Here is a 17,170-nt window from a genome sequence, read left to right as displayed (position 1 = left end):
TTTAACAGTGAGCTTTAAGTAAACTGCATGTTTTTGAATTTCCTGGGCAGCTGCCTTTCTCCCTTTGATGTACTGTGCCTGGTGATGCTGTTAATGAAATGCATAATTATGTGTTATATAATAAAACAGGGCTAACATGAAGGTGCCTAATAGATTATAATGATGTGGAGGCCTGAGAAACTCAGGACCATGGGGGTTGTTGAAAAGTGCCTCCGGTGACAAAGAAGATATTTAAAGAGGTTTGAATAACTGTGCTAATAAATTAATTGTGGTCTCTGTGTGTGTAAACGACATTTTTCAAGATTCTGTATATAGAGAGAATATTGAAAAAAATATATAGGTGCAATTTACTAGGCTGCTGATGTATTGTCATCTCTGAGTGCTTCCAGCGCCTATTAGCGCTGCTGGCTTTGCATAGACGGGTGCCCTAGGCAAAGACATTTTTGGCACAGCCTGCTGTGCCCGTAGGATCAAAAGGAAACAAAAAAAAATAATCTGGCAATATGCACAGAAAGTAAATTGCATCCTAAAGAGCAGCCCCTAAAATGTAGGCTTGGAACGAATATCAATAAATGAAGCATCACATTTAATGGCTGAAGACTTGTAGGCATTTGGTGGCTGCCCCCAACTTCCTCTCTTCCTTCCTCTGTTTTTGTCATCTTTATTTTATCTCTCCCTCTGCAATACTGTGTATAATTTGTTCCTTTCTTGGATTCTTTAGGAACTGGTTTGAACAGATGGGTGTTTTTAAAGGAGAGGCTGCCTAACCTTCCAGCCCTGGACCATATGGGTAACCTAATGGTGCTGGGCTGTGACTGGGCTTGCTTGGCTGCTGTTCTGGGCTTACAAGGGCCTGTCTGCTGAGAGAATTAGTATGCGGGGAGCTCCAGCGTGAATTTATAGCCTGCTAGTTACTTGGCACTAATTCCCTGGGTGGACGCTTCTAGTACCTACTAAGAGTGCTTTTGTACAGGTTAGCTTTAAGAGTGCTTTCTTGTGAGTTAGGCAGGCTCCTTTTTGAAGGTGGAGTATGTTGTTTTTCACTTCCCAGGCACCAAGGGTACTCAAAGAGGCAGTTAGTGCAGAGTCGCTAATATGTAGTAAATTCACACCCAAGCTCACTAACTTCCTTGTGCAGCTGAGTCCCCAGGCTCTGCACTTTGTCTCTCTCAGCAGGGAGCAGATGGCCCTTCTCTAAACAGGGAATACTAATAGAGCCTGATGAAGAGCACAAATACGTGTGTCGGTTTGTGTGTGTCCGTATGTTTGTATAAGATGACTTGAACATGTCACAGTTCTTGGATTAAGTTGTGCTTCCTAGATTTTTATCAAGATATCCTAATGAGCACTTTGCTGCTGCTTTGCCATCATGCTTCTCATTAATGGACTTAGGTTTTAGCAACAGGTTTTGATTAATTCTTCCTTTGGCAGTGAGAGTGGCATACATTTTATTACATGAGTGACTGCATCTTTGTGTTTGCATCTCTCTTTGCTGAGATTGCATTTCTTATTTGATCTCTGGAGTTTTTTCTTGTATTTCATATGCTTTTATAACTAATAAATATTCTTGCAAAACTTGAGAACCCCCAATAAGAAGCAAGTAAGGTTTTCTCTTGTTTTCCAAACACTTGGATGTGAATTCAAGACAATTTTTATATAAAACTTTTGCTTTAGCCTGGGCTTCAGAAATAACTTGATCTATAAATTAGTGTACAGGTTCACCCTATCATGGAATCACAGAATCATAGAATAGTTTGCAATGGAAGGGACCTTAAAGATAATCTAGTTCCACCCCCTTGCCATGGGCAGGACACCTTCCACTAGACCAGGTTGCTCAAAGGCCTATTCTGCTGGCCTTGGACACTGCCAGGGATGGGGCAGCTACACCTGGAGGCCACATAATGGGTTAAATATTATGTGAAATTTTCTTGATGTAAAAATATGTGTATATTTTTTAATATCTAAAAATATGTTTTACAAAATTATAAATTATTTTATCCAATTTTCATGCTCATGCTTCAAATATATCATTGCTTTCTAAGTCATCTGCAGATTTTCTTTTTTTTCCCCTGTTTTTGCCTGTTTCCAGGAAAAATTTCATATCACAAGAACTGCTTCTCCTATTTCCATCTGCAGTAAGAGTTCAGGACACATCTATCAGCTCTATTTCAGCCAAAGTTTAAATTCACTTACATACAAAAGATATTGCTCAAAATGCTTTTAACATGTCTTTCCTTAATGACCTCAGCCATAGTAGCCTGCCAAGGATAAACAGCATTTCTGCTCGACAGGAGTTAACTCTTGGAGGCAGTGAAGTCCAATGTGAACCCAGAGACACTTGCTCCAAGTTTTCAGTGTGCTGCTGTAAAAAGGAGCAATCCCACCCCCCACAAGATCCCAGCACTCAGGATGGCTGCAGGGCTGGAGAAAATCAGCACAAGCCTGGCAGTTTCTCAGCAGGAGATGTAAAATGCTGATGAATGTTTGCCACAATAAAGGATGAGGGCCTGGGCCAGGCCAGCTTGACTGTTCCCATTAGAGAACAGGAGGGTAGGAGGAAGGGATAAAATGGGATGAAAACCAAGGATGGGAGCCTGGAAAGCCAGGCTTTGCTTCTTCTTGTTCTGGAGTTATTCTGGATAGGTTGAAGCAATCACTTGAGAGTGTTGTTCAGAGTTTGAGTCTCAAGAGTTTTTAAATTTAGCATGCTTTTATAGCTTTTTAGAGTGTTTTAATATTAATTTTTAATGCTGATTTTATTCCAGAAGAGTTCCTCATAGCCAGATACTTTAAAAAAACCTTAAAAGGAATCCACAATAAAGGAGTCTCCATGTGAATGAGTTGCAGCAGATACAATGAAGCAATTCTTAAAATCCCACAGTTACTCTTTTCCTTTCAACTGACATGTTCCTGGTGTTTTAAAATAAAACAGTTGAATCCTAGGTTTAAAGGGACATTCAAAGAATGCTGTGGTGTTATTAAAAATCCCTGGCTATGTCCAGACAGAAAGGACAGTTGCATTACCCTGTCATACATGGTTGACCGTGCCATACGAATCCCTTGTTGGGATATATTGTAGATCATCCTGGATGTTCTCTCTCCAAACCCAGAACACAGACAGGAGGGTGAAAGTATGAACCAAATAAATTTGCTACAGTTTATTGGACAGAAATGTGCTTATTGGCATTTTTTGAATGTAGATTCTTGGAGTACTTAACAATCTCTAGCTAATGACGTCTATTAAATGGCAATGTGCTGCAATTCACTTTGAAATGGAGAGAAGTTTCTGGGCAAAAGCCTCTTAGTGTTATGAAGAAAGTTTGCTTATTTAATCCCAGGTTAATATCCATTTTTAATAGGATGCCATGGTAGGGAAAATAGCAGGGATTCAAAAGTGATAGCAGTTTTTACTAAAACTTGTTGTTAAGGTAGCATGAAGAGAGTATTTCCATGCATTCATTTTCACTTTGAAAAATATTTGACGTTATTGTGAGTTGAGCATAAACATTATTAAGTGCATTCACATTACCCCTTTGTGTGCTCTGAATCCTTTATTCAAAGGCAGTTGTATTGATGTGCTTTGTTAAGGAAGTTGCTGCTGCCACAGTCATTAGACATTTGTAGTAGTAAGTCAAGTGAACTCAGTCTACCTTTGTGTGGCATTGAGCTGATAGTACTGTTGTGGTGGCTGTGTCCAACCATGGAAGCAAAACCAAGCAGCTGAAGGGGGATAAAGTATTAAAACATGCTACATTCTTTGCCACTCATCTGACTGTACCCTCACTAGATAGTGATAAAGTGCAAGTATACTTAGGAAAGACGGTTTAGGTGAGATACCATAACTTGTGCACACATTTCTCCATAACCAGCATTGCAGGGCTACCACCATAGATTTGCGATCATGCAGACAGGAATGCCTGCACCATGCCTTGCACTACTGCTGAATGTTGTTCAGCATGGTAGCTTTGTGATGTTCCTGCTGCTTCATCTCCAGAGCCAGACTTCTGCTGAAAGCTTCTTGTTCCCTTTTCTGGCATCCTTCAAGAGAATGTTTGTACAGGGAGTTTGTTCTGTCAGGAAGCAGCAGTATGGGAAAGCAATTTTGTATCTCCTGAGCTCAGCAAGAAAGAAAAAAAATATTTGGATCTGTTTGCATTTTTTAATATTTGTCAAAATGCCAAGCTATTTTAAGCAATCTGGCTACTCCATCTCTACTTACCCTCCTCTGATACTTCAAAATTATCACAGGCCACCTGAAATATGGGAATCAGATGTGAGTTTTAATGTAAGTGCAGTGCTTCAAGCTGATAGGAACGGGAGGGGGAGCTGTCACTGCATCAGCCAAGCCCCTCTAGTGGAAGTGTTGATTGATTACTTTACCCCTGGGAAAGGAGGGGGAGCACCCTCCAACTTTTAGCAGAGTTAATTGCTTCCAATTCTGTCGTGAAAGAAGTAGGTAGTCCTGTGCAACCGTTGTTATCATCTCCAGGTATATGAAAAATGGAAAGTCCTTTGTTCTGTTTTCTCCTTAGGTAGAGATCACAAATGACGTCCAGTCCTTGCTACTGATAATGCTGGCTGTCATGGTGGCCAAGATGGTTGGTGATTTGTTCAGTGCATCCCTGTACAGCTCTCTCCTAAAGCTGAAGTGCATTCCCTACTTGGATGTGGAACCTTTTGTCTATCACAGGAGAAAATGGTGAGGTCTCTTACGTTGCTGATCTGTAAGATCTGTGTCATATTCTGTATAGAGACTCTGTGGTTTCTCTGAGGCCTGGAGTTTGGAGGGTTGGAAGAAGGAGACCCTGATCCTGAACAATGTCCCCACAGTGTGATGTGCTGTACAAATACAACAAAAGAGACTCCCTTTCTCTTCAAGATTATGGTAGGATCTGAATTAGCAACATTACCAGAGCCTTGAGAACAGCAAGTGCTCTGTAATGCCCAGTTGGATGCTGTTTATTAGTAGCACAGTTGGTCCAATGGAGAATCTAGTAGACACTTTCACAGTTAGGATTCTGCTCTATCACATCTGCTCGCAAGAAACACAGTAACAACAGCAGAGTGTGTAGAGTCCCTGATGGTGAAGTTTGCCTTAGTCAACTTCTGGATGACTAGTCTGGGTTTCCTGTCTATTTAGTATTGTAAGATGTAAATTTTCAGACAGTGATTCCTACCATCCAATCTAAGGCACATAGGGTGTCTTCCAGAAATACTTGCACTGACTATAAACTAAATGAATGGCTTGGGAAAAAAAAATACAGTTTTTATTCTTTACCTTATATTAATCCAACCCGTCCTGTGTATCTTCTAGTGTGTATCCAAAACCTGAGGTCTGTTCATGGGTGTTCATAACCAGTAATAAGAACCATTTCCTCTCTTAAATGTAGGTTTGGGGTCTACATTTATCTGTAGGTAGTACAAAATCTGTGTTATTGTCTTCTATGCAATAATTAGCAAAAATGCTCATTCTTAATGGTATTCTCTGGGCATGAACTAGGTAATGTGGTAAAGAAATAGAAGGAAAAATTAAGTCACTTATTTACCATAGAAAGACTTACTGTTTTCTTCAAGGCATATCTGGGTAGTAGATAACCACAGCCAACGCTGCTTGCAGGACACTTTAGCTGTCGTTTCTCCCAGTATTGAGGTCTACTGGACAACCTCTTAGTTTCAAGTGACACTTTAGAGAATAAAATATTGGTAACCCGTTCTGTCCACACTTTATAACTTTCTCCAAATGTAGCCATATCTGAAAGTTTTTAGCAGGCATATTGAATGCTGGGTATAATCTAACTGTATTTGACATGAGAGGAAAAAGAGCCAGCAATGTGGTAGGAGGAAATAAAAACAATCTGTGACATTATGGATGGCTTCTATATGTACCATAGCAGATAAAACAGAGGGGAAGAAGCCATAAAGTTTTCCATGGTATTCCAATTAGATGACAAGTCCATGAAAAGAATTATAGCTGCCTTCCTGGTTCAAAATAAGGTCCTATTCACTTGAATAACATATATATATCGATATATATATAAAATTTCATTTCCCTCCCACTCCTTTCTCTTTCCTCTCCAGTAACATTAAGGAAAGTTCCTGGATAACTTGGTCATCAGATATACTGATACTCTAAAGCAAAATACATGGTGTCACAACTTGATAAAGGTTTTTATAGCTAGACAATTTACAGGCTGCCAAGTTTTAGTCTAAATCCTTTTAGACCTAGTCTGAATAGGCTGATACACATCTGAAGTGGCTGATGTAGTTGCTAAGACACTCTCCATCATACCTGAAAAGTCTTGGCAGTCCGATGAATTCCTCAGTGACTGGAAAAAGGGAAACTTCACACCAGTTTATAAAAAGGATGAAAAGAAGGACCCCAGGAACTACCAACCAGTGACCCTCACCTTTGTGCCAGAAAGATCATGGAACAGATCGTGCTGGAAGCTGTGTTGAGGCTTTTGGAAGGCTTCAGCCTAACGTGCAGTCTTTGTGAGAATTCCAGAAACAAAGATCCTATTAATTTACCTAGCATGAAAATACACAGTTTGAGACAAGACAGTTAAAGAACTCCAAACAAGTAGTCTCTGTGCATGTTTCCTTATCTCTGTTTCCTCATCACTTCTGAGCATCCTTGAAACTTGAGTCAGAATTCTACAAAAAGGTGCCTGGCCATGACTTTTCTTTCCATGTATTTTCCCTGTGGACCAAGATTTCTTGTTTGTTTTCTCTCTGACTGGTCCTGCAGCTACCAAGATGCTGTGGGAGCTTGCCTATCTGCTTCTCTAGTCTTTTTTTTATCTCAGTGACCACCCAGAGTATGCAAGGCTCTGCTCTTTTTAAGTTCCATTTATTTCTACACTTCTGAAGTATTTTTATCTTCAAGTGCTTATACCCAGATATCATTTTGCATAAGCTAACCTCTTTCTCTGGTTGTGTCAGCTTGGTTGAGGGTTTGCAACCACGTTGCCGCTCTGGGAAACTGCAGCTGACACGGTTATGTGTGTGGCAGGTTCTGCATCCTCTTTGCTCAATATTAATTATTCTGTGAGATCAAAAAATATATAAACTGTGCATTGTTGCATTCCCCAAATCATAACAGGGACAGGGGTCAGCTATGTGGGAACTGGTAGCTAGCATGTGTTTATAAACAGGTGATAAATTGTATTTGTGTATGCAGAGTGAAAGATTTGGGTAACTAACAGCTTGCTTAAACACCATAGAAATGCCATATAAATTGGAATCCTTCAACTGAAACTTGAAAGGCCTTTGGAAAACAGTGCCTGGTTAGTAGCAGGGAGGAAAAAGGAGAGAATGCATGTTTTTATGTCCTCAGTAGTCATATTGTTAGAGGGAAAGTGCAAATCTTTTCTTCCCTAGTTCTTCATCTTCATCAGAATGAGAAGGCCTTCTGTATTTCATCATTTGTTGATTACTTTTACAGGAATGGATAACATTCCCAGGCAGAAGATGTGCTAGACACTGAACTGAGAAGAGAAAATAGCCTTTACATGAACAGTGTGGGGGGTGGCATTAAGGTCCAGGTCCACAAAACAGTTTAACTCCTAGCTGATGCGTAAATCAGTGGGTACATTAAGAAAGAGGCTAATTTAGGTACATGCTTACTATGAAGACACCTCTATGAAGACACACGAAACTGGTGGAAGTGAGACCTAGATCCTCAGTGGTATTTCACTACTCAATTTTTATTTAGGCACTGGCATCTCTGGATGCTTTTGTTCCTGTGGAGCAGAGCTTAAAATTTGTTAATATTCATTATTTTGTTAGAACCTCATTGATCACTCTGCCTGCTGTATTCCTTTGCTGGGTGATAAGGCTCCAAACAGCTCTATCTAGTACAGGGCTGCTACGGTGCACCGTGATTTCCAGCTACATCGCACACCACTGTAAACACCCCTCTTATAAAATCTGTTTCACTGGAACACTCAAAGCTGCTGGCTGCCAGGGAACGTTCTTTAATGAGGGTAAGGAGTACTTGAACACATCTATGACTTGGCAACCCTTCCTGCTTTTTATAAGCTACTATACACTTCAGAGAGAAAATATCTTAGAGGCTACTTTTTAATGGGACAAGTTTACTTAAGAGCTGAGTGGAGCTGGTGCCAGTAGTTCTGTTTTGTTCTAGCTTAATATTAGCCTTGTCAAAGTTCTTACAGCGTCTCCTGGGTGTTTCTGTATTGCATACCGTATAAAGCTGTTTTGGGGAGCCAAGAATTTTGGCTGGAATACATATTATAGTGGTCTTATTATATTTTTTTCTAAAGTGTATCAGAGGTGGCCCTATATTAAAGATCCACGGAGCAAGGCTGATTTTTTACCTTTTTTTCTGTTCTCCCTTCTACGTTTGCCTAAGTCCACACCGCAGACACTGGATTCAGAGTTTGAGCCAACCCAAGTTTGAGGGTTGTTTGGGATCCAGGGTGCTTGTTTGGCCTGTTCTAAAATTCGGGATAATTAGCAAACTTTTTAGATGAGGCTTTGGATCTTGAAAATCACTGGACACTGCAGAGAAAGGGAGGTGCTTTTGGTTGGGCCTAGACTAGCAACTACTACACTAACAGATTCCCTACTCATCTTGCTGACACAAGTGTTCTTTCAAAGAACTCACCCAGATGCATGTGGTGCATCCCATCCTGCCTCTTTGAGAGGCTAGTGTATTTCATGGCTGTTTGCTGCTTTCATCCTGAGAGACATCATTAGGGGGTAGACTTGGCAATGTTTTTGCATTAGAGGGCATCCAGCCCATCTTTTGTAGAGTGTTTGTGGTGGAAGCTGGATCCTGTTCTGGCTACACAAAGGAAAAAGGGAGCTGCTGTAACAAGGCCACACTTTGTGTGCGGAGAACCCTGGCTGCTACAGAAAAGATGGAGGGAAGGTGTTGAGATGTGGGTGAGATTTATTAAAACTTCATTTGGGCTTTAAGCTGCCTCTATGTCAGGCTTAAGCAAACATGACAAAGAACCATTTTTAGCCCCTTTTTCTCACCTGTGCTGTGCTGGGTTTTGAGTTTAGTGTGATCCCATGACTTAAGAAGCAACTCTACGGGCCATAAATAGCAGTATTGACCCCCTGACAAAAACACTATGTCAGAGCCAGAGGTTGCTCTGTGTGCGTGGAAGAACAGCAGCACAGCCTTGCCTTGGTGTCAACATGGGGTTGGTGGTGCAGATGTGGGATGAGTGAAAGGACTTATGGCTTCCTCCTGCCCCTGCACCAGCTCCCTGCAGATCACTGTGGGAAAGTCCAGCCTGTCTCCCTAACGCAATCTTTTTAACCTGGCAAAAGGCTGATACTAGCTTGCTTCACTTGCTCCAAATTATCCAGAACTGCACCTACAAAAAAAAGTTGAAGGCTTAGTGCACATGCCCTTGTGTGAAGAAGGTTGTCTTAATCTGAGCATGAACGGAAGGTGAACTTCCAGCTGAGCAGAGTTACTGCTGTATGTTAACACCAATACTTAACATTATTGATGCATTTTTTTGCTCTGGGACAGGTGGTGATAAACAAGGCACTCAGCTTTGTAGTTTTCAGGAGATGTGACTATCTCTCTATAGGATTTTGGTCGAAAACAAGACTCAGTGACACTGAGCGATCTACAAAAATGACCTGTTGGGCCTTTTCAGCCTTAATTGTCAGTAATCAGAGACCACTTTTCTCAGATTATTTTGCCATTAAATTTCACCTAAAATTTCAAATTTAGCATGAAGTGATTTCAGTGTCCAAAGTTCGTTTTTTTTCTCTTAGGGAAAAAAAATCACATGCAAACAGTGTAATTGTATTAATATGAATATTCATTTGAGACAGGAAGAGGAGGGCTATGTGGAGGGAAGCAGGAGACTGAGGAGGAGTGACTGTTCAGGATTCTGTCCCATTTCCTTGTATTGCTTTGGCCAGAATGATTTATTTTTCCATTCTCAGTTACAGAAGGGAAAACAGTGCCTATATACCTCATGTGGCTTTCAGCATCTATTGTCTTTGCCAAGTATTGTCAAGTCCTTAAACAAAGGGCCTTATGTAAAGGCAAAACTCGTGAACTCTAGAGGATGATTTTTGACCTGCTCTGATTTTTGACTATTTAATGAAGCTACTACCTAAAGGTACTACATGACTCAAAATGACCTTATTTAGATTGCTAAAGCCATATAAAGATGCCCAAGATTCTGTTGCGTTACTGTTTATTTTTAGAGTGGAGCCTGAACAAATAAAACAAATTACTCTTCCCATGCTACTATAAATGCCAGCAGACATAACCCTTCCTTCAACCTAAAATAAACCTTTCCCACCCTTGACTGTCCTCTTTCCTAAAATGTCCAGGATAAGAGCTGGCACTGTGCCCTCAAGGTTAGGAGATGCAGGCTTACATAGAGCAATAGAGGAGACTTAGAGGATGGCTTGAGGAGGTCTGGCCAGCAGCACCCTCCTTTGATAGAAAGTGCTGGAGACTGAGTAATGGTTCATTGCTGACCTACTGCACTTGGAAGTGTATTGGTGGTTACTGCAGCCCTCATTACCAAGTATATACAATAGAAGCACGAATACTGAAAAATACAATGACAAGGATAGTGAAGACAAGCCAACAATCTGTCTGATGGAAATCCTTGGAGGACCTTGTAAATACTTTAATGTTTACACAGGGCTTGTATATTTGCACAATTGCCTTTCCATGAGCCCAAAATGTTTTACACTGGAATGTTTTCAGACACTAAGAAATTGTATTTTCTGATATGTCTGAAAACTGCAGGGTCAGCTTCTCTATTGCTCTCCTTTTCTAATGAACAATTAAATCTGGATTCTCCCTTGCCCCCTGAATATGCAAAGTGTAAATTGCAAGTTCTGTCAAGATTATATGCTGATTGTGGTCACAGTGTGCTAAGAGGAAAACATTTTGAACTTAAAACTTAATGTTACACTGTAAATTATCAGATAGATGCAGCTAAATGATATGCTTTTATTATAATTCAGAAATGGTGAGAAAAATTACTTTCCTGTACTGAGATTTTTAAGAGAAACTTATAAGTTTGAAAGATTGATTTGGTGAGTTGGTCAAAACCTTAGGGACAAAGTCTGGTGTCATGAATAGGCAGATCAAATGTAGTAAATTTTGAAGCAGCTATCCTGTTCATGTGGTTTATGTTACAAGCAAGGTCCCTGTTAGAATGTGAATAGGACTTATGGGGTTGGCAAACCAGCTACAAGTATTGGGCATGCCATGACAACAGATGGAAACTTATTATAAGGTTCTGATTCTTGCTGTAAGGTCCACCATGAATCACTGCGAGATCCATAGCAAGTGTAATGCAGATCCCTTCGGCCCATGGAGAAATCTTTTCACAGATGTTTTAGTTACTGCTGCAGCCTCCCTGATGTTGAGGGAGGGATAACAAATCCGCACTGACTTTTGTGTGTTTTCCATTTCTGGGGAGTCCCATGAAACTGAAAGAAGTGACTTCTGCACACTTTCCGCAGAAGGAAAGGCGCTGAAGCAGCATCTGGAACTAATCACCTGTGTTTCACAGCTCACTGGTGGGCAGTGAGTGAGCCGCACTGGCTCCTACAAGCCCTTAGGTAAAACATGCACACAGCGACTTTTAGCTGCGGGGAAACTTGAAACAGCTTCTGCTGGCCTGGCAAGGAGGAGGCTGACTCCCTTTTGGCTCACCTGGGAGGAAAAGCTGCCTGTATGGGTACCACCGCAGCCTTCAGATGTGGTAGCATGCAGGTGGAGTGTGCACATACACACAGAAATCAAATCAAGCCATCGGATGGGGTATCCCACTAATTGAAAAGTCTGCTCTGGTGTCTGGCCACCACTTGGCAGATACTGACAGTTTCCACTTAAAGCCAGCCAACACCACCAGAAAGCCAGCTGTGCCGGCAGGGCGGCTGATCTCATGAAGATGACATGAGCAACTGCTTGAACTTATTCAAGGAATGGTGGGTCTGACTTGTAGTGGGCTGAAATCCCCTGTCTTTGCTGGATATGGGTGTTTGCTGCAAATGGGATCACAGACATCCATTTATGTAAGAGTTATACCTCAGTGTTTCCGAGTTACACATAGGGATATCATCTTTATTCTGGTGCTGAGGGCTGCTTCTAAGGTCACCTTAAGCAGAAATGGATTCTCTCTGCTGTTCATATGTGTCACTTTTTCTGTTCTGTGAGTGTTGCTACATCTTCATAAATATTAGCAGCTTCTCACAGTGGTTGCCATGATGGAAAGAGTTATTTATTTGCAAAGAGGAAACAGATGGCACAAAATACTTTAACGAATTTCAGCATGTTTGAGAAATGAAATACACTTTTTTTTTTACCAGTTTTGCAAGGCCTTTAACTGCTGTTTCACACAATCACAAGGGAGTTCTTCAGTGCACTGCGTGTACACAGAGCCACACCAAAAGTAAGGCACAAAATAAGAGGCATAGAATGGAGCAGTTTTATGAAAAGCCATAAAGCCATGAATATAGTTTTATTAGCTGCTGCCATTCAATACATGGAGTTGTGACAGTAGGTGAGTGGGAGATGAAAGCGACAGCAGATGGAAAAAGCCGGAGGAAGCTGAGTCCTGGTGTTTGGGATAAGGAAGGAGAAAGAGAGAGCAAGTCAGACACACAAAATCTCTTCCCAGAATTTTGGGTACATATATTGACCAGTATAAGTACACTCTCATGTTCAGAGAGATCACCACTCATTTTCTGGAAAAGCAGAAAAATAATACCAGCATTTGTGATCTTATTTTTAACTGTGATGTAAGTAATGGGAATGCTGAATTTTGATGGATTAAATGCCTTTCCCTGTTGACTGTACAACTGGAAGGAGAACTGCTTTTGCTTGAAATCCTGGTTATAAGTGTCAAAACTTCTATTTACTGCACTGGGAACAGGCTACAGTCTGTATCTCCAGATACCCAACGTTGTGTTTTAATAACCTCACTGCACTGTTCCTGAAAGTGCCAGATTTTTGGAGGGACTGAACAATTTAAAGTATTTTTCCTATTCTTCTCCCATCCTTATTACTTCAGTTTACTCTTTTTTGTAGTCTGTTAGACCTAAATCTCTACCTCATTTTGACTAAGAGGTCATCTGACAATCTCTGTCTGATTATTAAAACATATACTGCTATCACTGTCCATTCCCAATCATTTTAAAGCCTGCATTTTTAGTATACTAGTCGGTGCTTTCTTGGAGCAGACAGAGTGGAAAAGCTAAGGTAGCTGGTACAGTACATGAGGGTGGAGGCCCTGAATGGAGCCTTTATGAAAACTGTCTCATAGGAGCTTTCCTCTCTTCTTTCCAGTTTGGATTAGTTTCTTTGGCATATGTTTGCAAGAAACTCATCGTATCGTTGCATTCAAACTGCAATAGCCAACTTAGTGTTTTGTGAAATTGCTCATCAGTGATCTATCCAGAGAATATGAATTTCCATGTTTGTTTGGTTATAAGCAAGATCATGAGGTATTTATTCAGCCCTCAATTTACTTGCTTCTCTCGCTTTATTCCTGTGGAAGTTTGTTTGGAATGTTTCTTTGAGTTTAAATAGCTTGTACTTGTGTCATTTTGGGAAATGACTTTCTTTGCCTCTCCTTGGTTATAATGGCAGGGCAGATGGATTTAACACAAGCTTAACTCTTTCTGAAGAAAAGATTTCTACAGGCTCAGATATTAATTTAGAAAAGGCAAGGACAGCTGATAAATCTAGTAAATCTCGAATTCTTGCAGAGCATACACTGTAAATGAGTGCAACAGCGAATCTTGTAGGAAGAGTAGTACTTACTCTCGTAAGTGACACTTGTACCTCAGCTATTGCTTTCAGCTTGTCTTTCAAACAGATTTTACATTTTTGTTTGAACACAGTTGCTTCTTTTGCAAAACCTTTCTTTCTATAGAGTACGGCACAGCAGCCTCACACAGCAGCACGTGTATTCTGTCTTACTACACTGATCAGCATTGAAGCTGTCGGAGACAAACTGTTCCCTAAAGCAAGGACTCAGATTAGGGGATAGGCTGTGACAAGAGAAGGTGGTATGGATGATATCTTGGGTTATAGGGAAGGAGGAGAAACCTCAAGAAGACTTCATCCTACCCTCTCCTTCCTGGCGTTTTAATTTCTTGTCACTGTCTGACATTTCACCTTCCTTTCAGAAGTTTTCTTTTTGCTAATCACGGTGCAAGGACAGTTACTTGAAACTTTTGTGTAGGTGTGAGGAGGGGTGTCACAGCTGCAGTGTGATTGGCAGTACACCTAGTGTATATGGTGATCCCTTGATTGAGCAGGGACTGTCATCATGGGTGGTGCAGCATTGGAGACCCCAGGTGTGGGTTCAGATTCTTCACAGTTGAGATGAGAACCCATTCTGGATCTCTCCTGTCGCCTCCAAATGTAGCCTTCTACAGGTCATGTCTGTTGGATGCCACTTTTCAGTAGCCATGGTGCAGTGCCTTGCGTTGGATCCACAGTGCTGCTGGAATGCGTGTAAGGGCTGACAGAAGGTGCATGCCAGACTGTTGCTTGTTTGGACTGAGACATTTCCACAGACACTGCTTATCACATGGGGAAACATGCAGTTCTGAACCGAAACACCAAATGAGTTTAGATGCCTTAAAGTTTGAGTGAAAGTAATGAGCAGGCACTGCCAATAGCACTGAATATTTAGATGCTTGTACTCCCCTTAATACTGACATGGCTAAAGTAGGCTGCTACTTACAATTTGTAAACTTTTTTTTGGACCCACACTGTGAAAACTAAGTCAAGAACAATGACCTTTAATTTTTTACCTATGGTCTTGCATATTGTGAGCTGAGGCCACAGTGTTTAAGCTGCTGTTTGAGTAATTCCGGTATGTGGATCCACTCACATGATCCTTTTCCTGCCTATCCCAAGGTCTCCTGCACAACCTAATTAATTTTCTAAAGTTAAATGCGCCTGTATAAGCAGCTGTATCTATGGAAAATGGATAGGAGCCGCTATTTTTGTAACAGTATTTTATACTGACAGTGCTGGTGGGAAAAACTTCATTAGGGATAAAGGAACAGAAAAGCAGCAACTCTTGGCAGCACCCCCCCCCCAAACATTCAACATTCCCCCCCTCCCAATCCATCTCTTTTCCAAAACACAAAGGCTTTCTTATCAGTTTTCTCTTTCCCTCTTGTTCTGCAGTTTTTCAAGCATTAGCGAGAGACAGTTTCCCAGCAGATTATGAGACCTTGTGGAAATCCATTTGTCTCTAGCATACAGTAGTTGCTAAACATATATAGCTTTCAAATCCTCTCTGGGAAATAAGTGACAGAGACATTCAGCTAACCCAAACAACACATTTCACAATAAGTGCTGTACTATCAAAAGGCCTTTAGACTGAGCAGCTAAATGTCCCCTCAGTTAAGGATACTGAGGGAGCCAGGACCAGGGAATGCTGGGAAGTTTGTCATCTTGCAGTCAGTGTAAATATTTGTAGATATACTGAACGGAGACTGAACTCTGCCGAACTTCTGGCTGCTGATTTAGCTAGAACAATTCCTCACTCAGTTTAATGCTCGGCTAAAACAGGGACAGCAAGGAGCTGTAGACCTTGTGCAGAGTTCCTCTGAAAACTGATTTTAAATAGGTCTAATTTAACGAAAGCACATCATTAGCATGCATGCACTTCTGTCAATGCACGCAGTGATTTTATTGGTTTAATTTAACTTTAAAACAGTTTAAATGTCTTTATTTCAGGGGTTAGCACTGACTGAGGCAAATCAATTGTAAAATTAATTTAAGTGGTGTCCTTTTCCAGTGTAAGGAGGTTTTATAGAGCTTTTTGTTTCGCTTTACTGATCTCAGTGGCATTCTCTGAGCATACTTAAAGAACTGTATTTTCACGGAATGCACTTGCAAACCTACTGATTTCAGTCATCTGCACATGATTAACATTTCTGTAGTACATCTATGCTATTCTGTTATATAGTGAGATCAATATTGGCATGTAATTTTTGGATAAGCCTTTTCGTAGTTCACTTCTACCAAAAGTTGAAAAGAAAATTGGCTGGCTTGTGGGTAGTATGTAGAGATCTATTTTTATAACTTTTTAAGAAAAAAAAAAAGAAAGAAGTTTGTATTTAAATGTAAGCAATTTCCTGCAATGCTGGGAGTTTATTTACAATGGGGCTTCTTTAAAGACAGCAAAGTGAAAGAAAGATACTGTAAATAAAGTGTATTTATAATGCAGTAGCAGCTCCAGGTCTCCATAGTAGTGTTTCTGCTTCTGTACTAGAATGGAAATTATGAAATCAATTTGTTCAGTTTTTCTGGTTGAATGAAGTGTACTTAAGAAGAAAAAAAAAAAGAAAGAAAGGCCTATTCTCAGAAAATGCACGACTAAAAGAAGCTAGATCTGGATAGCTCCAGTACTTGCAGGTGTTTATAACATAGGTAGGTAATTTTAATGACCTCTGACCTGATGATGAATCCTGACTATGCTCAGACTAAAAAAGCATCAAGCAAACCCCAAACCAACCTCCTGAGAACTATTTATATGAGGTGTGATGGCCAGTCAGGGCAATAAAACAATGGTTTACAAGAAGCCCAAATAAAGTGTAGGGCTGTCCTGAGCAGGCCAGCCTGTGGTGAGTCAATGGGTAAACATTCTCAGTGCTGAAAGAGCAACAGCTGAAAAAGACGAGGGAAAATCTGTGAATAAATCCAAGCAAGCAGCACGGCCTATGTTCTCATGCACCTTAGTCCTTGGAGTGTGTTTGAGTTGCGATTGTGCTTCTCTCCCACTGCCCTTTAAGTCCTTTTAATTATCTGAAGCTTGCATAAAATATAGAGTAAATCCTGTTACTTGAAGAAAGGTTCTCTTGTACTGCATGTTGTTTGAGGAAACCTCCACGTTATGATTAGATTTGTTATGGTTAGATCCTTAACAATTTATTTCAGTGGGAAAACTTCCACTGAATTTAATAGCAACAAGGCCTGAACTACATTTCCATGAATCATTTCAAGACAGTTTCTTATTCAGAGATATTGGCTTCCTACCAAATGGCTGTCTTATTTAGGTCGTAAGGCAGATTGTCTTCGTTCCATGTTATATCTAGGTCTCTATATTCTCTCTATAGGACCCTGAAACTTGGCTATTGTGACTTTGGTGAAATAGCTCTAATACTTTAACACATT

General features: G+C 40.6%; 1 protein-coding gene across 1 annotated transcript in view; it reads left to right on the top strand.

Moving 5' to 3' along the window:
* LOC133212962 (chloride channel protein C-like) overlaps positions 1-17,170 on the top strand; it is a 76,045-nt gene that overhangs the window by 37,760 nt on the left and 21,115 nt on the right. The window contains exon 12 of the mRNA XM_061354836.1: positions 4,533-4,699. Coding sequence (XP_061210820.1) covers positions 4,533-4,699 — 167 coding nt within the window. The remainder of the gene's footprint in view (positions 1-4,532; positions 4,700-17,170) is intronic.

This window comes from Neopsephotus bourkii, unplaced genomic scaffold, assembly GCF_033783945.1.
Source record: "Neopsephotus bourkii isolate Nb327-2 ecotype Australia unplaced genomic scaffold, CSIRO-AGI_Nbou_v1 NB_753, whole genome shotgun sequence".
NCBI lineage: Eukaryota > Metazoa > Chordata > Aves > Psittaciformes > Psittacidae > Neopsephotus > Neopsephotus bourkii.
Note: the sequence above shows the minus strand (reverse complement) of the source record. Positions and strands in the feature narration are given on the sequence as shown.